Raw genomic sequence first — 22500 nt, forward strand, 5'->3', positions numbered from 1 at the left:
CTCTCCAAGTCATTAAGGTTTTGTGGCTGACCCTTCAGCTCCCTCCACAGATTTTCTATGGGATTAAGGTCTGGAGACTGGCTAGGCCACTACAGGACCTTAATGTGCTTCTTTTTGAACCACTCCTTTGTTGCCTTGGCCGTGTGTTTTGGGTCATTGTCAGGCTGGAATATCAATCCACGACCCATTTTCAATGCCCTGGCTGAGGGAAGGAGGTTCTCACTCAAGATTTAACGGTACATGACCCCGTCCATCGCCCCTTTGATGTGGTGCAGTTGTCCTGTCACCTGGGGATGGTGTACTTGGAGTCATAGGCAGCATTCCTCCTCCTCCAAACACGGCGAGTTGAGTTGATGCCAAAGAGCTGGATTTTGGTCTCATTTGACCACAACACTTTCACCCAGTTCTCCTCTGAATCATTCAGATGTTCACTGGCAAACTTCAGATGAGCCTGTACATGTGCTTTCTTTAGCAGGGGGACCTTGCGGGCGCTACTGGATTTCAGTCTTTCACGGTGTAGTGTGTTACCAATTGTTTTCTTGGTGACTATGGTCCCTGCTGCTTTGAGATCATTGACAAAATCCTCCAGTGTAATTCTGGGCTGATTCCTCGCCGTTCTCATGATCATTGAAACTCCATGAGGTGAGATCTTGCATGGAGCCCCAGACGGAGGAAGATTGACAGTCCTTTTGTGATTCTTCCATTTGGGAATAATCGCACCAACTGTCACCTTCTCACCAAGCTGCTTGGCGATGGTCTTGTAGCTCATTCCAGCCTTGTGTAGGTCTACAATCTTGTCCCTGACATCCATGGACAGCTCTTTGGTCTTGGCCATGATGGAGAGTTTGGAATCTGATTGATTGCTTCCTTCTGTGGACAGGTGTCTTTCATACAGTTAACAAGCTGAGATTAAGAGCTCTCCCCGAGAGTGCTCCTACTGTAATCTCAGCTCCTTACCTGTATAAAAGACACCTGGGAGCCAGAAATCTTTCTGATTGATAGGGAATCAAATACTTATTTCACTCATTAAAATGCAAATCAATGTAGAACTTTTCTGAAATGCGTTTTTCTGGATTTTTTTTGTTGTTATTCTGCCTCTCACTGTTCAACCATTAAAATTACAGAATGATCATTTCTTTGTCAGTGGGCAAATGTACAAAATCAGCAGGGGATCAAATAATTTTTCCCTCACTGTATATATATATACACACTACCAGTCAAAAGTTTGGACGCACCTTTTAATTCAATGTTTTTTGTTTAGGGATTTATTTTCTACATTCTAGAACAATACTGGAGATTTCAAAACTATGAAATAACACACATGGACTTAAGTAATCCATATGTAATGACAACAAAAAACAGTCAGTTGTTATTTTAAGACACGAAGGTCAGGTGTTCTGGAATAGTTCTCGCAAGAACAGTATTGTCAAGTGCATTTGCAAAACCCATCAAGCCCCATGATGAAACTGGCTCACATGAAGGCCATCGCAGTAAAGCAAGACCAAAACTGACCTCTGCTGCAGAGGAGAAGTTCATTTAGATTTACCAGCCTCAGAAATCACCAATTAACAGCACCTCAGATTAGAGGCGTTATGAAGGCTTTACAGAGCATCAGTAGCAGACATATCTCAATATCAACTGTTCAAAGGACATTATTGTGTATTTCGGCCGCCTTCAGCATTGTTTTACAATGTAGAAAGAAATAAACATCAGGAAAGACCATGGAATTAGAAGGTGTATTAGTGTATATATAAGCCAGAGGATTTTTTTTGTTGTTGCGAGGTTTCTCTTTGGTATCTCTGGATATTCAGTAGTGAGTCTCTCTCTCTCTCTTGTGTGACATTTAACTTTCAACTGTGTCGCAAATATTTCTCCTGAAATCGAAATAGAATGAAACGAAAAAGAGACATTACATTTTTTTTTTCTGAAGGTTTAAGAAGAAAAGCTTTGCTTTTCTTTACAACTGCACCTGCTGTTTAGTTTACTGAGTCAGGTTTTCTTTTTTAGTTGCAATCAAATTAAAACCCCATTTAAGTAAAAGCGGATTGAAATCTCTTCTCCAAATAGGTCTCTGCTATGAAAAAGGTCTCTGCTGCACTCCAGGCTCTTTAAAGGAAATAAAAAAAACAAAAACAAAACCCAAAGATGTTGTTCTTCTTACTTGTCAGATAGCTGATCTCCAGGCGTTCTAGCCTAAGCAACATATCTGCATGTGTTCATGGCTGTGGCTGTATAAAGAGTTTCGTATAAACTGCTAGCTTCAGGTAACGTCCGCCAAGTTTACCTTTAATCAGTATATTCTATAGATTTAAAAAAAATCTAGCTCACATATACTGTATGAAATGCGGCCTAAATCTCGTCCTCAACCCTAACTTGACGAAAGGACAAACATCAAGAGGTCAGATCCAGATATTCTTCCCAAAGACACAAATGATCTCTTATGCAATGGTTCAGTAAATTGCTCTACACCAGAAAGACTCTAGAGGATGTCTAGCAGATCTTCTTTAGGTTTTAAACCAAATGTATTATGTCAGCAGCCATTTTATGAAAACTAGATTAAATACATTGCTCTGGATTTATTAGCTCTGTTTATTGCTTAAAATCCGTACCACAAAACACAGCGCTCTTTATCAGGAGCATTTCAATCATGTTAATGAACAATTAGGTAAAGGTTTCGTGTTTGGATGATAAGTCATGCAGAAAAGATTTTAATCATCTTTTAAACACAAAGATTATGTTTGATGACAGGGAGACAAAATGCTGTATGACTGTGAGGTGTTTCATTCCATCATCACAGGCCTGGTCCAGTAAGTTGTGTGTGTGTGTGTGTGTGTGTCCATGTGCCAGTATGGTCTTGTAGTCTGTTTGTCCGGCTGGTCAGATGAATATTTGTTTTTGAATGTCACTTTTTCTGACTCTAATGAACAAGCCCCGCCCCTTTGGGCCAACTTTTCTGCACTGAAGCCAGTGAAGCCCCAGGGCTTAGACCATCTCTCATCCCCAGCCAATTAGGTCTCAGTGCTGGAACCGTTCTCTCATCTTCAGCCAATCAGGGAAATTAGGCCTTGGGCTCTGCGCAAATGCATCCCAGATGATTGAGAGTGTGTCATCAAGTGGAACATGAAGGGACGCTATAAGGGATATAAGACACCACCACAAGGGAGAGTGTGTGTGAGCGTGAGTGTGTGTGTGTGTGAGTGTGTGTGTGTGTGATTTATGGTAGTTTTCTCCACTCTGTCAGTGACATTTAAGCAGTGATAACTCTCAGCAGGTGCTGAGTGAGAACGTCGGCGGTCTTAGGAACAGATAAATGGATGTTGCACTTACATAACTTGAAGCATCAGACTACTCTGAACACAAAAGTCTACTTTCTGATGATGTGTCTGTTCGATTTTTCCCGATGCGTTTAATGGACGTCGGACGTACCGTAGCGTCCGTATGCCACAAGGAACGTTATGTTACATTCTACGCTACGACTTTACAATTGAAACCTAGATCAGAAGTGAACAAACACATCAGTGCAAAACTAGAACATTTCATCATAAAGATGCAAGATTCATCTACACCAGTATTTATAGTGATGCTGATTTATGTTAGAAATAAATAAATAAATAAACTAGGTGAAAATCTGATAAACATGTCATTATTTTTGTAATTACCTTGAGCAATCTGTTGCTATCAAATCTAACACTGCATGAATACTCACACTTTATAGAAGAAGCCTGTAGCACAAAGCTCTAGTGACTCGGATATGATGACTTTTTAGATCCATTAATGATTTTATTTCGGAGAAGGCCCTAACAGCAAGTCTAGTCACGCTCGCTGGTTATCATGTTCAGTCGACTGACCACCAGTGTGTATATCTTTCTCTGTTCCTGATCTATGTACCGATCACTGGTCAGTGTTTATCATACTCAATCAGGCACTTCATTGTTTTTTAGTTGTAAAGTCTATTCTGGCTTACATTTACAATAAAAGCGAGTTATTCTGTCCATCTGTAAGGTTGTGAGTTCGAATCTCAGGTCCAGCAAGCGGCCCCTGCTGGGCCCCTGGGCAAGGCCCTTAACCCTCAACTTGCTCAGTTGTATCAAATGAAATGAAATGTAGGTTGCTCTGGATGAGGACGTCTGGCAAATGTAAAGAAATGATTATTCAATAAATTCATGAACAGGTAATGTAGCCCATGATGTCATTGGGTGTCTTCTTTTATTCTAGTATTTGGGCATGCATTATGTGCTTGCCCCTGAATAGATCTGTGTGTGTGTGTGTGTGTGTGAACCAGTAAGGTTGTGTGTGCAGATGATTGAGAAACACTGTTGTATCAGCAGCAAGCTTTTCCAACAGTATTATGTGGAAGTGTACACTGTGTGTGTGTATGTGTGTGTGTGTGTGTTTACTCTACAGACATACCGGATTCTTTATCGCTGTCACATGATGCTTTTGATAATGATCCTACATGTATGTATTTGTTACTGCATGGCTGTATCAATATGGAGCTGTGCATGTGTGTGTGTGTGTGTGTGTGTGTGTGTGTGTATTAGAGAGAGAGAGTGTAGGAAGGCTCATTTGAATGGTTGCTATGGTTACAAACTGCTGCTAAACTGAAAGGCAAAAGCAAGTGGTGCATCTCTCTGCGTTTTCTGCTTTTCTTTTTCCACATCATTCTCTAACACTTTTATCCTTAAAAAAAAAAAAAATCTTATCATCTGTCCTGACGATCCCTCAATATTCCCCAAATGTATATTTGTAATAAACAATTATTATTATTATTATTATTATTATTATGAATCTTCCTCAGCTCTCTAATGCTCAGTATTCCGTCTATCATTTTATGTCTTGTGACTATTTCTCATTTCATTGTGTTATTAATTAAACTCTCATTTGGGCACAACATATGCTTATTTCATTCTTCACGAGCCTTTGCGTCTCTCTCTCTCTCTCTCTCTCTCTCTGTATCTCCTCCCTCAGTTCTTTTCCTCCCACTCTCTCTCCTCTTCCCTCGCTCCAGTCGTTTGCCTCAACAGAAGTGAGCGCATTCACAATTAGCATACGTACCTGCAATTAGCACTGACAAACCTCCAATAATTATCCTGTAAGATCTGCCTTTCTTTTGGAGTAACCGACCCCCCCTCTGCTGCCCCTCCGCCTCTCTTCTCCCTCCCCTCTTCTCTCATCATCCCTGTAGCGCTTACACCAGACGCTTGACTCGCGCTCTTCTCCTTAAAAACCATTAAGAGACACAAGAGGGATACTAAACACACACACACACATGCACACACACACACACACACGTCACGTTATCCTTATAAGGACCTTCTAGTGACATCTAATTAAGGCTATCACTTCTAAATCCATCAAGCCTGAACAACTACAACCTCCAAGAAAGGGTCAAAACCCTTACCATCTGAGACCAATGCCCAGCTAACTGCCCCAACCTTAACCTCCTTCCATTTATTTATTTCTAAAATAAAAGCGGCACTTTTCCATCTACATTTCTTGGTGACTAAGTGTCTGCTTCTGCGTTGCTGCTAATGAGAATGGCAGGAAACAATAACAAGTTTCCTTCCGGCATTTTTCGAAAGGAATGGGGAAAAAAGGTGGACAGAGCAAAAAAAAAAAAAAAAGCAGGGGAGAAAAGAAGGAAACAGTGAGAGATGGATAAGATGAAAAGGATATATACAGGAGAAATTTGTGCTATGGGACATTGTGTGTGTGTTTCATAGCTTGAGTGATAAATTTGATTCCTTTAAGATTGCAAAAATAAAAAGAAGAATACCGCATAAGAAATAGCAAAGTAAATAGCATCCAGTACAGTGGGGGTGGATCAAGTGGTTAAGGCTCTGGATCGTTGACTGGAAGATCGGGGGTTCAAGCCCCTGCACTGCCAAGCTGCCACCGTTAGGCCCTTGAGCAAGGCCCTTAACCCTCTCTGCTCCAGGGGCGCTGTATCATGGCTGACCCTGCGCTCTGACCCCAACCCTCAAGGATGGGATATGAGAAGAAAGAATTTCACTGTGCAGTAATGTATATGTGACAAATAAAGACAACATAACTTAAGCTATATGTGTAACAAGTGCTTTAGTTTTCTTTGAAAAACAGTACATTTTTTAGACAAAGGATCTCTTTGTAATTTTCTACAGCACCCTGCTGTCTCTGCAATGAGTTACATCATGAGTTGCAATGAACACTGACTTCCACTAGCAACCAAACAACCCCTATTACCCTAAATACTACATAGTGTGCCTAGTGAGTTACCTTTCAACCCTTGTGTGGTGTGTGGCTTTATTATATTAGATTATAATAAAATATATAAATTTATCTCCAAGACAAACATCACTTTCATTGTTAAATGCAATCTAGTGATAGCAAACCCAAATGTAAAACACACTATATTGCAGGGGTTGGACTCGGCCCCTTAGTTCCAGTGAAAGGAACTCTTAATGCTTCAGCATACCAAGACATTTTGGACAATTTTTAATGCTCCCAACTTTGTGGGAACAGTTTGGGGATGACCCCTTCCTGTTCCAACATGACTGTACACCAGTGCACAAAGCAAGGTCCATAAAGACATGGATGAGCGAGTTTGGTGTGGAGGAACTTCACAGTCCTGAGTCCTGACCTCAACCTGATAGAACACCTTTGGGATGAATTAGAGCGGAGACTGTGAGCCGGACCTTTCTCGTCCAACATCAGTGCCTGACCTCACAAATAGAGGAATGCTCAAAAAAAAAATTCCCATAAACACACCTCTAAACCTTGTGGAAAGCCTTCCCTGAAGAGTTGAAGCTGTTCTAGCTGCAAAGGGTGGGACAACTCCATATTACATTCATGTGCATGCAAAGGTAGACGTCCCAAAACTTTTGGCACTATAGAGGATGTAAAGGACTTTAAAACCCCAGTCATGTCCCAGGTGGAACCAAAGGAGCCAGAGAATGAACGTAACCAGAGGATTAAGGAAAAAGGGTAGAGTTTTTCCAGTTAGAGGAAGGGTTAAATTTATTTCCCAGAAAAATAATCAAAGCAGCTGTGAAATAAAGAAACAATCCACATTCATTGCATAGCAACAGACTAGAAACTCGACACTGTGCTTTTAAGTGAAAAACATTTTTTAGCACTTTTTTTTGTTTGTAAAAAAGCGTCACTACTGATTTGCAAGCGAAAAAGAAATATTCCGATGCGTATCATGAAGATTTCGTGATATAATACCCCTGGTGTGCCATTCTGTCAACTGATCAACCAACTGGTGGCTCATTCTGTCTGAACACATTCAGTGTGTGCTACACATTCACATGCTGTCTCACTTTCTCTCTCTCTATCAACCGTTTCTCGGTGTCTGTCGATATCTGGTATCATCTGTCTGTCACACTCTTTCTCACTGCCCTTTCAAAAACCAAGCTCATTGTGCTTCACAATCAATTTCTTTTAGAGCTTTTATGTTAACGGTGTCTGCTTTGATTTTTCGTCAATGCGCTGGCCACAAACTCTGAGACTCAAGGTTCAGTTCACATAAAGGATTTATTTGTTCTCTGCAGTGCAATGCAGTGCAATCTTTAAAAACCGGTAACAAATGCACAGGGCTCCCTTTAGAAGTAATGCATCAAACCGTAAACTAGAAGTATTACGGTAATGTGTGACATCTCGCTTCGACTCATTAGAGGTGCATTTTACTCTAATGGCTTGTAAAAAAAATCATTCTTTTGTTCTGCGGTTTATGGAAATATCTTCCTGAGAAAATATTTTTTCCTTGATTTGTTTGAGGTCCTGTGCTTACTTACTTATAAACACTCATAAACACACAGTTTTTGCACATAACAGTTTTTGCACATCGAATAGGTCTGTAACCTTAAACACTTGTTTTGCACATTACTTATCTTGTTTTTCATCTCATTCTCCATATTTATTCCAAAATCTCTGTATTTAGTATTTTTCTGCTATATTTTCTTATATTGTTATATTCTGCTATATTTTATAATTTGTTATTTGATATATTTTTGTTATATTTTATATTTTATATTTCGTTATTTGATATATTTTTGTTATATTTTATATTTCGTTTGATATATTTTTTGTTATATTTTTGTACCCTAATTTGGGTATTTTAGTATTTTTTTTTGCTATATTTTGTTATATTGTTATATTCTGCTATATCTGGTAATATTTTATATTTTTGTTATTTGATATATATTTTTTTGTTATATTTTTGTACCCTAATTTGTGTATTTTAGTATCTATCTATCTATCTATCTATCTATCTATCTATCTATCTATCTATCTATCTATCTATCTATCTATCTATCTATCTATCTTATATACTTGTGTGCATATAAAACAAATACAAAAACTCTTTACAAGAATATTCGATGTTTTTCATCAGCATGTGTGATCATCACAGACAAGTATTCGGCGTTTATATATCCGTACCGAAGAAAGATCAACTCATTTACTCAAAAATCAGTTAGAACTGAAAACAAAAGCCAGCTGTTGAATACAGTTTTGTCAAATTCTTCGTGAATGCTTCAGAGAAAGGTGTTTAGCAATTAAATCTGGAACAAAACAAACAAGATAAAACCTTTCAGGATGGCAGTATTTTTATTCTGACTCAGAATTTTGTGACTGTGAGTTAACCACTGGAGTTTTCGTTTCAGAAATGCCCCAGATTCGGTCTGATGGCAATAACAGATACAACCAAAAAGTTCGCTAAAACTCTACTACACGGCTTCGATTATAGATATGCTCTCCATTTTGATCAGAGTATAAGTTATAGTTCTAAATTTCTAAACTGTGACCTATTTTTCAAATGATTAAAAGTAAATAGTCCGTTTTGTTTTTTATAGGGAAACGTGTGAAAATGCGCGTCTTCGGTAATCACTCACAGATGGATATAGCAGTGCCTATAAACTGGGGGTGGGGGGTGGGGGGATGATGATGCTGGAGATAACTTTAACTTTAAAGACAGATGGTAAAGAAGATGTTAAATATAGAATTTTGACTTGTTACTAAATTCGACAGCACGTATGACAGAATCCTCTGTAGGCATTTGACGTTTCTGTGGACCCTGTCCAAAACGTGCTATTAATTAGTAGCGAAGGCTGAAGAAAAGAAAAAAAAGAAAAGAAAAGCATGTGACACATTTTCCTAAACTCTCTGCCTGTCTTTCCTTCCTCCAGGGACTGCGTCTTCACTTCACTGCCATGCTTGTCAGCCTCGGCCTCTTTCCCTCCTTCCGCCGTACCCTCTCCTCGCCCTCCGTCCTCCCTTCACCTTCCAGACTCTCTCTTCTGTCTTTTGTGCTTCTCCTGTCGCTGCTCCTCTTCCCAGCTTGCGAGTCGCGACGGGGCGGTGGAGGCATGGCTGGGGGCGTGGCCACTGGCAACATCATTGGGCCTCCCCATTACTCTCCACCAAATCCGGTGGCATCAGTGCCCAAGTTGGCTCAGGGCCTTAGCATTGCCGTAGTGCTTGTGGGCAACTCGAGTGAGGTGGCGCTGGCTGAGGGCCTGGAAAAGGAGGACTTCCTGCATGTACCGCTGGCACCCAAGCTCGACCTGGTCACCATGAATGAAACTGACCCAAAGAGCATCATCACGCGCATATGTGCGCTCATGTCCCGCCACTGGCTCCAGGGCGTCGTGTTTGGAGATGACACTGACCATGAGGCCATCGCCCAGATCCTCGACTTCATCTCAGCGCAGACCCACATCCCCATCCTGGGCATCCGTGGAGGCTCCTCCATGATCATGGCTGCCAAGGTAACGTCCCATCTCAAGCATGTCTCTATTGCTATTTCTTCGAACCACATTCACTTTACCAGGTAAAATATACAAAGAAAAAGTACAAAGGATGTAACCTTGATGTAACAAGGAAAAGCCTTTATTTTTCAGAGTATCTGGCAAATCTTTCTCAGATTTTTCTTTGTTGGTCTCTCTCTCTCTCTCTCTCTCTCTTCATCTCTATCTCTTTCTCTCTCTTACTCTATGCCCTCTATTGGTCTCATGACTTATTTGGGCTCTGTCCAATGCCATGTTGAGGTTTTTAGACATGGGGTGGAAAAGGTGGGGTATAATACTAATTATTATAGTGACACTTTGTTAAGTACAGGTCCAAGTTCTATTTGTGGGATATCTTCTTACTCGCAAAATTCATGGCTGCGTAATGACATTACTGTGTTGGCTGCATAGTTGCTGAATAATACTCAATACTCATGTGGTGCAAATACAGATGTGGTGCAAGTACAAACACTGTCCTTCGAATGAAGAAAGGAACGATCGTTTAATATGATTATTTCAGTCTGCTTGAATTGCATAGGCGTAAGAGATGATCTGAGGTCAGATTTATGTTGACCTCTCTTCCTCTTTTGGTCACTCTTATTCCTTCTATCTGTCCTCTTTTCTTGTGCTGAGTCTTCTGGACGTTCTTGCATTCTATTTGTTTTGTTTTTACCTTTTTTTTCCCAGTCTGCTTTCTGTTCCTTCTCCTCTCATAGCCTCCGTCTCTGTGGGTTTCCCTGTTTTTCTGTTTGTCTTCTTTTTTTCATTCATTCATCTTCACTCACCGTTCTATCTTGGTCAGGGTCACTGTGATTTCTACATCACTCTCTGGGATCTCTCTTGCTCTTTCGGTCTCTCTCTCTATTTTACCATCTGTCTTATCTCTTTTGTTCCCCCTACCTCTTCTCTCCTTTGGTGTCTCTTTTTAGATATGAATAATGTTGTGTGTTTTATTCAGAGCCAAGGTGATTGCACAATTGCACCAGTCGGTGAGTGTCATATGATAAAGTGATCCAGACTGTCCCAGTGTCCAACGTGTCAAAGACTCTTTTATCTGGTCCAGAGATCATGGGTAACATGGCTCAAAGGGGATTGAACTAAGCACTTTGAAGTCGAAAGCCGAAGATGTGCTGTGTTAGGTAGTAATGCGATGGGCTCATGGGCTCAGTATTAGTATTCCTGTCACTTCTGCTATTACCAGTACACTGCTGCCTTTTGCACCAACAGACTTTGATGAACGACAGCAAGAGAGAATGAAGAAAAGGAAGAAAAAAAAAGTCAAAGTGCAAGTGGTAAACAGAGAGAGAGAGAGACAGAGAGAGAGAGAGAGAGAGAGAGGGGCCAGACTAAAAGAACCGGTATTGTTTTTACCCTGGAGAAAGCAGGGGAATGAATAGAAGCAGGGACAGAAAGAGAAAAGAGTGCAGAAAGAAAGGAAATGTCAGCAAGACTTTTAGCAAATGCCACCAACTGATAGAGTGGGAGTCAAATACAGTTGTTTTGTCATACTGGAGAAAAAGAAGGAGAACAAGGTAAAATAAATAAATAAATACATAAATATGGAAGAAAAGCACCGCATGAGTCTTAACTGCAATGCTGAGAGATCACCGGACCAAGCAATCAGATGTATTCCGATAGCAATAAGTCAGAAATAAAACATGACTGGGTGTAATGTTATAGGAAAATAATCAACAACACAGCGACGTGTCGAGACCAACAGCAAAGCGGAATCACTATTCTCCTATAAAAGCATGTCAAAGCGTTTTATCCTGCATTAAATGTGGAACATCCACATGTCAAGTTGGTTCCTGTATTAGAAGAAACAATTTTCTCTTCTTGTAGTCTCATTTTTCTCCTGTTTTGATATTAATAAGACCAAAAAAATCATGTTACCAAGAAACTAGAAAGTGCAATCACCAGTCCTTTGACACTGGAGACTCCTTCCTTAGATGCCTCCTCCTTACAGAAAGCTTCACATCATCATATTAACACGTTATTTTTTTATTTTTAGACTCAAAGCGTCCTCCATAAAATTTGACTTTAATACGAAACAATAACGCATTAGAACGAGAGCAATATAATCCTGCGATTTGATTTACAGCCAGCATTACTGTTAGAGCTGCGGTTTCACAAAATTACATAATACCTTCTAACCAATCAGATTCAAGAATTCATCATTACCGTGGCATAAATCACGTTGTGTAATTATTGTGATGTTACTTCATTCTTTTATTACATCCTATATTCGCGTTCATTATTTGTCGGACGCTTTAAGAGGTATCTGCTCAGTTATACTGTACTTGCTCAAGAGCCATGCGGAAGTTCGGGTCTTTTTGGCAGTCCAGGGGTTTGTACTGTACACAAAGCCGTCTGATCACTAGAGCAGAGCCTCAACTGCTGAAATACAGCTGCCATGAATATAATTATCCATTTGTTAGACTAAATCCAAAATATTTTGCTGTATGACGTCATCTGTGATCTCTGATCACTGTAGAAAGAATTTATTATTACATGACAGATAAAAAATCCTTATAATGTAGATTCATAAAAATAGAAATGTATTGTATATATATAATACATTCTATTATATATATATATATATATATATATATATATATATATATACAGTATCTATATATATATATATATATATATATATATATATATATATATATATATAGGATATAACGTACTGTAATATTTGGTTTTCTTTGTAGGGAAAGTCACATAATCACTGTCACGAACGATGGCTATTACCGCTCATTCGTTCATTCTTAGTGGAATGGAGTCGTGTTGTCTTTAGCTTAGAATTAAACTCTTACACCACTAAATGACGCCATTATGCACAATCACATGCTGTAGTTCCAATAATTATGCAGTGCAATTTATTGATAATGTACCTAGTTGTTGTTCTGGGTTTTTTGCTCTCCTTCTCTGCTTTTGTCTCACAAAGTCTATCCCTTACGATCTCTCTATTGTCTGGGATAACCCTGGATAATTGTGCGCAGAAATCATTCAGGAATCGTATAACAAATTAATTAAGGGTGCTGATGATTATGTGAGCATGGAGAAACCTGGTCCTTTATCAACACTAGAGTGAGCAGCCCAGGGTGCAGTGGAAAATTAGGATGGTGCATCAATTTGGCTGCCATGGAAATGATCAGTCAGGGAAAGCCGGTGTGGTGCTTGTTTTAGGTTCTATAATGAGATGATATAGTTATCATCATGATATAGTTATCATCTTCTCATGATCGAAGCAGCACCTGTGGATATTTTCCGGCTGTGGGAAGTGAACGTTTGTTGTTAATGAAGCTTTCATTCAGCTGATACGTCAGACTTCAGACTATATTTCAACTTCCTTGCAGCTTTCTACTGGCAGCTCCAAGAAGTCCATCTCAATTCTTAATAAATATAACTTTATCAAATGTGGCAGCAAAAATGAGAGCGAAATACCGAACACTGTAAATTTTTTTCATTACTGTAGATAAACTTTTGTAAATCCATTTGCAGTGAGCTGGCCTCTGCTTCTCTACCTCATAACTTTGCACTCAATCTTATTGTGCATATACATATACAGTATATATAGCTCTATTTATTTATATGAATATTACTATTTGCAATACTGGATACTCTGCGCAAAAGTTAAATCTTTATCGAATCTAATTTTTAATTGTGCCATGTAACATTTGAGAGATAGGATTAAAGATGTTCTAGGCAATATTTTCTGAGTTCCGTGCTCAAAGAAGCACTTAATCACTGTATGTAACTAAAATCAGGGTGTGATGCGAGGCCGACATTTATTTTAGTAAATTTAAGAGTACATCCCTTTCTACTGCACTAAAGAATTCATTAGATTTGGATTTAAGAGTAATTGCACGACAAATCGAGTAAAGAATTTTAGGACTTCCGTTTATTTTCTTACAGCGATCAAATCGATCAGGAACACGTAAATATTTCGCGGGCCAAACAGAATAAAATGTACAAAAGTTTGGTCAGGCTGATTTTCTCCATATTCGTGTGTGTATGTTGATGAATGCGTCACTTGAATGAATCATTAGTCACTTGCCATGCAGCTTATTTACTGTGGGTGATGGCCACCTAACTCCATTAAAGGCAAAGCTTAAAAGGAAAGAGTCAGTGAAAGAGTGCCTCCTAAACGCACAGCATATCCTAAATCTTCCAGTAATGCAGCTCGGCCACTGCAGCCGATCCTTTTATACAGTGAGATCACTCATGTCGTAATTGAACAGCACGCCTCATTCGTTTTAATGAATTCGATTCATTTGGGGTTTTCTTTATTAATATCAAACGGAAGAATTTCACAAAATTCGTTTATGCAATTAAAAATGAATAAACTATTTGATCATGACTGTGAGTTGTATATACAGTACCAATAAAACGATTCCTCATAGGATGCAATCATTTTCCTGAGCTAACACCATATTCATGTGTAGATTTTTACGGAATTCAACATTTACGAATAAATCTGCATATCCAGCTTGATAAACGAGGCCCAATTTGTTCGCATTGTATGTCGTCAAACCTTACAAATCCCTTGTTTTTACGTTCATAATCATCTCTCAAACTTTGTGCTACGCCAGACACAGTAGCTATGATTACAGCTTTGTAATGCCTGGCATTCTCTCCACCAGCTTCATGATGTTTCCACCTGGGACACGTTTCCAGCAGCCTTCAAGAAGTGTCCGCACATGCTGTGTGCTTGTTGATTGCTTTTCCTAACGAGAATTGTAAATGAAAACTACTTGCTTGGCGACATTTAAAAAAAAAAAATCTCATCCCCCTCAGAGACATGTGAGAAGTGGGCATGTAAAATGATGATAGAATGTTTGTACTGGTACAGCAGCAAACTTTTGTGTAATTACGGTACACATCTTTTTAAGGGTACATGTTAACAGTTTCAACAGATCTGCGTCCAGAGGTCATTATATACGTGTGATAAGGTGGGAATGATTAAATTGTACTGTATAAACACCAATAACACCTTTCTTTCTATCAATTCAATGAAATTTAATTTCGCTTTTAACAAGGTACATTGTCTCAAAGCAGCTTTACAGAACATATGAAATATAGAGCAAAACGTTTAAGACTAATATTAGACCAAAAGTTCATGAATCATCTGAAACTCGTGTTTAAATTTGGTTTTATCCCTAATGAGCAAAGCCTGAGGCGACTGGGCCGAGGAAATATCAGGATACCGTATGTTGTTGTATACAATGACGTACAATCATCATCACGTAACAGCAGATATATATATATATATATATACACACTACCAGTCAAAAGTTTGGACACACCTTCTAATTCAGTGTTTTTTGTTTAGGGATTTATTTTCTACATTCTAGAACAATACAGGAGATTTCAAAACTATGAAATAACACACATGGACTTAAGTAGTCCATATGTAACGACAACAAAAAACAGTCAGTTGTTATTTTAAGACACGAAGGTCAGGTGTTCTGGAATAGTTCTTCCAAGAACAGTATTGTCAAGTGCATTTGCAAAACCCATCAAGCCCCATGATGAAACTGGCTCACATGAAGACCATCCCAGTAAAGCAAGACCAAAACTGACCTCTGCTGCAGAGGAGAAGTTCATTTAGAGTTACCAGCCTCAGAAATCACCAATTAACAGCACCTCAGATTAGAGGCGTTATGAAGGCTTTACAGAGCATCAGTAGCAGACATATCTCAATATCAACTGTTCAAAGGACATTATTGTGTATTTCGGCCGCCTTCAGCATTGTTTTACAATGTAGAAAGAAATAAACATCAGGAAAGACCATGGAATTAGAAGATGTGTCCAAACTTTTGACTGGTAGTGTACCTAAAAATGTTCTATGTGCTGAGTGAGAAAGGCGACGTGAAAAGCATGTGTTGTAGCTTTTGCTTCGTATATATATCAGCTTTATGTATGTGATCTGATCATTCCCAAAACTCAGTATTGTGAGCCATGACAAAGAAGTGTTGTTGTCTTTCATAACTAATAACAATCTATCAATTTTTAATCTTCATAAAATCATAATTCAGCTCCGTGCAATTTATATTCTGTTGAAAGACGAATGACCTCTTTCTAGTGACCTCCACTGACGCTCCACTGATTTGCCTGTCATTTCTGATGTTCTGAGCCACCATACAAACTGCACGACATCTAAAAAGACACCTCTGCATATATAAAATACAATAAAATATCAGCTCCATTTAAAAAATTAATGGGAAATTCCTGTTAGATTAGAGAAATAGTCACAAAACCGAATAGAAAAATCAGCAGCTTATTGCTAATTAATAAACCCTGCTAAACATTTGTATGTACAGACAATGGTCTGCTGTAATCCATCCATACACACGCATAGCGTACAGATTAAATGTAAATACACACGCAGTCGCAACAAGAGTCAAAAGTTTTGGAACGCATTTCCAGATTGCCTTGGAAAGATTTAGACAATTATTATAAAGGGTTTATAGAGGGTTATGAAAACAAAATAAAATCAGCACACTGAAATCAATAATAATAGATGACCATTGTCATATAAAGGCGGGATATTAGCTAATTGACATGTACGCAAATCTATATAAATTATACACCGCCAAAAATAAATCTGACTAGCTTATACTCTTCTGTGATAGTGCTAATTCTTGCTTATGTTGTACAGTGTACGTTTATTTTACATTTATCAGTTCTTTAAGTACTTTAGTATAACAGTACAAACCATTTTAACTGGATATATATTTTACAGAGTGAAATAAGTCACTGCTGAATAGCCATATTGAATGCTACTAAAAAGAAATGGAGAATATGGAGATCGGGAAAGAGGAGGGATAAACATGCCATCTGGAGACAGAGATGGGTAGATTAGGAGCACACTGTACACTCCGAGAGAGAGAAAGAGAGAAAGAGAGAGAGAGAGAGAGAAAGAGAGAAGGAAAAGAAAGAAGAAGGGGGTGTTATGAAACGAAGCGAACTGTGGGGGTGTGAAATAAAGGAAGCTTCTCAACATGCAATTACAACATGTTTAAGTTTGCAAAAGGAAGATTTTTTATTTTTTTGTTAAGCGGATCGGCAGAAGGAGGGCAGAACCTGAGCATGCATTGGAATCGTCATCCGGGGACACAGAAAGATGCAGAGGAAGAGAAAGCGAGATGAGAAGGAGGCACAGGAAGCTGAGAGAAAAGGAGCCCAAAGTCAGAAAAAAAAACCACGTGAGAGAGAGTAGCTGCAGTTCGGAGATGCAGATGGAGAGTGAGAAAAAGCATGTGAATAAAAAAGGAGGGAGAGAGAGAGAGAGAGAGAGAGAGAAGGAGAGATTGAGGAGGAGGGAGATCTGTGACATGCCACAGGAGGAGGTAGTTAAATAGAGGGGATTGAGGAGTGTTTTCAACCCTGTCTTTTTCTTAATAATTACCTCTCTCTCTCACTCCCCCTCTCTCACACACACTCACACACACTAGCTCTGTGGGCTGAATCGGTTACCATGGCAACCAGTGGCACATACATTTCTATATATATATATGTAAAAGGATGCTGAGAGAGAGAGAGAGAGAGAGAGAGAGAGAGAGAGAGAGAATGTGAAAAAGCAGAATGGAGAAAATGCAGCTGAGATATGGTAGAAGGAGAGAGAGAGAGAGAGAGAGAGAGAGAGAGAGAGAGAGAGTGTATTTTTTGGTGTTGGTGGGTTGGTGGGGGTAAGAGCTTCAGGTGTTGATGGTAGAGACGCAGATGACATGTCATCTGGGATGATCTCTCTCTCACACACACACACACACACACACAAACATTTAACAATAGAGTAACGTGAAAGAGCGTGAGACATAATTCATTAAAAAGCCATTTTGAATTAAAAATAACTCTTACATCATCATTGCAGTATGTAACTATTAGAAATCCATTGTGCGCTCTAAAGCACAATGTGTAATCCTAAAGCACAATGATTCCTCATTACTGCCGTACCAGAGAGAATCTCCTGATCTCAGGTCCAACATCTTGTCATAGTCCATTCTTATTTTACTCAGATTCCAGCGTTTCTCCGCGTAAAAGTCTCTGTACCAAGCTGGAAAGCTTTAATTCAGCCAAAGAGCTCAGTCAAGCCTATAGAGAGAGAGAACAGTGAATAAACCCACACCTTTAATCAAATATGTTTATGATCAAGAGCTAACCTATACATGAGAGCTAGATAAAACTCCACCCCCCCCTTTTAATAATTATACTCTGCTATACCGGGAAACATTTCTAATTTCTTTATTCGTATTCTCTTTCACTATAAATTGCTTATTAATTTGGGAAATCAAAATCCTCACCCCTGCTCTGTGATAAATCACTAACACTTAGTGCAGGTGAGGATACCATCAACAAAACTAATAACGGTGAGGAGCCATTAATCACCACTACATCATCTGCATATAAAGATGATGTAACATTCCCTAGCTTCTCGGAATACTTGAAATAATGAAACGTTTTTGGTGAATTCCCTCCATGCTGATATTAACCTGAGGCTGAGAAAGTTCAACTAGCCTAAAAAGTGCATTTGTTTACGATACAAATGCATTGGGGGAAACATTATGCTTTTGCATGTGGTGGCACTTACCTTCAGATTTCAAATAATAAATGCCTATTAGATAAGGATGAGGAAATGAATGGTTATTCGGTGAAGCTTGTATCGATCGTTCAGCTGTGTGTATGTGATGCACCATCCAAGCAGTTCCAGAAACTCAAGCAGAGTCAAAAAGCAGAGTCAAAACTCAAGCAGAGTCAAAAAGTTGTTCTAATGATCACAATGAAATGTGTTCAAATCCTAGCATCTTATCCAGAACGACGCTCTTATCCAGAACGACTTACATTTTTATACAAGCAAGCCTTGCTCAAGAGCCCAGCTGCAGAAGCTTGGTGGACCTGGGATTTAAATTCTGATCATTAGTCCAAAAAGTGCTAAGATGCTACCCCTGGGTCCTTGAGTGAGGTCCTAAACCCTCAGTTGCTTAGCTGTATGATAAGATGTAAGATGTATGATGAGGGCATTTGCTAAACACCGCGAATGTAAAGTTGTTCTGGATAAAATTGACAGCCAAAAATGTTTTATATTAGGAATGGTTTACATATACATTTATTCATTTAGCAAAACCCATGAATAAACATAAAGCAAAGATTCCTAAACATACAGCCCAAGATCTAAAACTGTCCTTCATTTCTCTCAAATTCCTGAAACACAATTACAACCTTTGCATCTCAGTCCTCAAGCTACATATTGCCATATAATATATGTGACCACATACTGAGCAACCTGCTGATATCTGATCAGAATCAGATTGTATTAGTTGTATCTTGTACAAGAAACAATAATGTCATTGTCCTCCCAGTTCTTCAGAAACTCCATTTTGGAAGAAGCAATACTGCTCTCGTGAAACCAAAGTAAGTAGTCTTGCAACACTAAAGGACCATTTTAAAAAATCTCATACATTCCAAGTGCTTGACAAAAACATTTATAAGATTGGGTCGGCATGCCATCAATACCAGGTGCACAGCCAAATGAAAGCTGCTGAACAGCAATAGTTAGTTCCTGGAATTCAATATCAGAGTGCAGTGATTTGATTTGTACTGTCCCCAATTTAAGCAGTCCCATCAATAACTCCTCTCTACAAGATGGATCACAAGCATCAGCACAGTAAAGGTCTGGATAAGAGACGGTAGCAATCTGCAGGCTCGGTAGTCAAAGTTCTGAGACTAGATCGAATTCATGTTAGAGAAATGGGTAAAAATTGAGTTTTGTAAGCACTTCGTCAAAATATTCTGGGAATTGCTAATAGCAGTCGTGTGTGTGGGTCATCTATGGGTGGGGTTCGACTGATCCCTGTTATGACCCACTGTATACTGCTCCTCCTCTCCGATAGCAATTCAATGTTCTCATTTGTTTGGGCTCTATGTGGCCACTTAAGCCTTTTATTCCTGATATTGCTGCACTCAATGCACTGTGTACTCACACACATCTTTCCTCTGTGCCACGATCTGCAATATGTTCCAAAGTAAGCTCATTTGAAAACATACCTCTCTGTTAAATGGCACCATCCCACTTAGCAAAATGAGGAAGTTCACTCTTAATGTCCTCTTTAGGAGAAAATGCTGGTACACTGGAGTACATAATTTTAGTCACTGGCTAAATGGATGATAGGATGAGTAAATAAAAAAAAAACAAAGTACTTAGTGCAATTATGGACTTAATTAACTCATTAACAAAGTCCTTCTTCTTTGGAGCGGTACTTTGTTCAAACTGTATCACTTCATACTTGTACGTTAGAGGAGAAAGTGATACTGTTTTAGAAAGAGAAAAGATTCACACTAGACCCTATGACAGAATGAGAGAGACAGGAAGCGTCCTCCATAAGGAGCTGAACTTGAATCTAAATCTAAATGTGCTGGATACGTTGTAATGGCCTTCACATAACATCCTTAAATGGTTGGAACATTGGTGCACATTGGATTAATTCAACCACATCCGTTAAGGGAAAGACAACTGATTAGTCGTTATACAGAACTGGAGTCCATCTTTGCTGTACTGTGTGTCAAGAGCTTGGATTAGAAGGGATTAGAAGGGGTTGACTGACATGCAGGTGGAGATTAACTTAACATTCATCCATCCATCCATCCATCCATCCGCTTATCCTCCCTCCAGGGTAGCCTGGAGCCTATTCCAGGGGACATATGGCGCAAGGAGGAGGGATAGTCTGGATGAAGTGTCACACACAGACCCGTTTACACACTACAGACAGTTTGAGGTCATCCTACAACACATGTCTTTGAAGTGGAGAGGAAACCAGAGGAAACCCATGAAGCACTGAGAGAACATGCAAACTTCACACACACAGGGCAGAGGTGGAAATCACACCCCAACCCTGGAAGAGTGAAGAAAACATACAAACCATGAACCTACCTGCTCTCCTAAACTTAACGTACCTAACACTATTTTTTAACATAATAGAATTTCATTGACGTAGGCTATCTGCTTAGAGATCCTTTGAAACATTTACCCCAAACCACAGCATCTCACTCCTATACTATAATACACTCCTATATTTCAATATATCAGAAGTGTGCTCTCTTAGGTCTCTGGTTTATACAAAACAATACAAAGGTTGATATTCCATCATACATTTTGCAGTAGACATCTATTTCTATATAGAATATATTTCTATATTCCATTATGCAGTGTTTCATTCAGTAGCCTACTGCAGCATCTGGCATCCATCAAACTAGAGAATTACTAACCATAACAGAGCACAAAAATCTCTTTGAATTAACAAAATGCGATCTTATACCGCGCAGTGCTACCCCATGTTAAAAATGGGCTTTGAATGGGTTAAAAATGAAAACATTAGGTGAAATGTAATAGAGGAACCTGACTAAACTCCTGGTATCATGAACTAGCAGCAAATCAAAGTAGTAATCTAGTTAACCAAAGTCACCAGACTTTGATAAGCTGCAGTGAGATGTGTTACTGTAGAGACTGATCACAGAAGTCTTGTAAAATGATTGTAAAAAATAATCATAACTGAACGAGTGGGACCCTTCGTGTTTGACCGTTCTTGTTGTGGAATATGTTAATACAGTATGTGTAGGAGTGCAGCATTGAAATGGATGGTTTAAGGTCTGTTTTAATCTTGCTAACATGCTAACTACTCAGTTGTTAGCCTCAGATATTAGCTTTTATGCTCGGTGTATTTCCCAGTTGCCTAGCAACCGTGTTCTCCAAACCACTTGAACACATGAATGGTGCACATCTCAAACCTCTCAAATCAAAAAAATTCCTTGTTCTGTGTGCTGGAATGCTGGGTGAACATAATGCTATAACAATATTGTGAATCATGTCACATTTTTCAGAACATTGCAGAAAGGTTTCAGCTTAATAACCTGTAGAACTGAACAAACAATCTTGGTATGGTGTTCTTCCTTAGCTGGGAGATTATATAATTGCACAACTGAATAAATCAAACCTAAAGAATCAACAGACACAAAGGCCCAAATGGTCATTCACTGACCACATCACACACTCCATCTGCCCACATTCCCAGCATGCACCAGAGAGATAGAGGGGAAAAAAAAGCTGTGTGATAGAGACTAATGGCGGACAGATTGCTCATTGTATTATGACTCGAGGCAAAACCATTTCCCGAATGTCTCAGCATTACAGCGCTAGACTCAGGTGTTCTTAAACTAGCATTGTTATCTTCTACACATGAGCATGGATTTTATTATCCTCCCGACTACATACTGTCACATGTCCTGGCAAAATCACCAGCATTTCCTCATTGTGTAGCCCACTAAGAAGTGTGTATGTGTGTGTACTAGAAAGATAATGACAGCAGTATTGTTCTCTGCGATTATGCCATTGGTTAGAAAGTGCCGATAATAATCCTTTTCATATTAGATCATAGTTATTGTCGCACAGCTGGGGCAATAGAATGCAATAATGATTTGGCCACCGGCAAGAGGTGAGATTTATGCTTCCATCCCATAATACAAGCTGCTCTGGGACGCTTGTCTTGGGGCCAAGTGTCACCGCACGGTTCCAAACGGTTGCTACCGAGGTGTGGAGTAATCCTGGGATGGAATAATGTGTTAGGCTTGTATGCACTGCCGAGACATGCTGTCTATCTCTCTCTCTCTCTCTCTCTCTCTCACACACACACACACACACACACACCCTTGGGTAAAGAAGTGTAAGCATGAG

General features: G+C 39.2%; 1 protein-coding gene across 3 annotated transcripts in view; it reads left to right on the forward strand.

The window, feature by feature from the left end:
- The window catches only part of grin2bb (glutamate receptor, ionotropic, N-methyl D-aspartate 2B, genome duplicate b), a 111772-nt gene that overhangs the window by 12762 nt on the left and 76510 nt on the right, over positions 1 to 22500 (forward strand). For all 3 annotated transcript variants that reach the window (XM_058381171.1, XM_058381173.1, XM_058381172.1), the window contains exon 3: positions 9168 to 9749. In XM_058381171.1, coding sequence (XP_058237154.1) covers positions 9168 to 9749 — 582 coding nt within the window. The remainder of the gene's footprint in view (positions 1 to 9167; positions 9750 to 22500) is intronic.

The sequence above is a fragment of the Hemibagrus wyckioides genome, linkage group LG26, assembly GCF_019097595.1.
Source record: "Hemibagrus wyckioides isolate EC202008001 linkage group LG26, SWU_Hwy_1.0, whole genome shotgun sequence".
NCBI lineage: Eukaryota > Metazoa > Chordata > Actinopteri > Siluriformes > Bagridae > Hemibagrus > Hemibagrus wyckioides.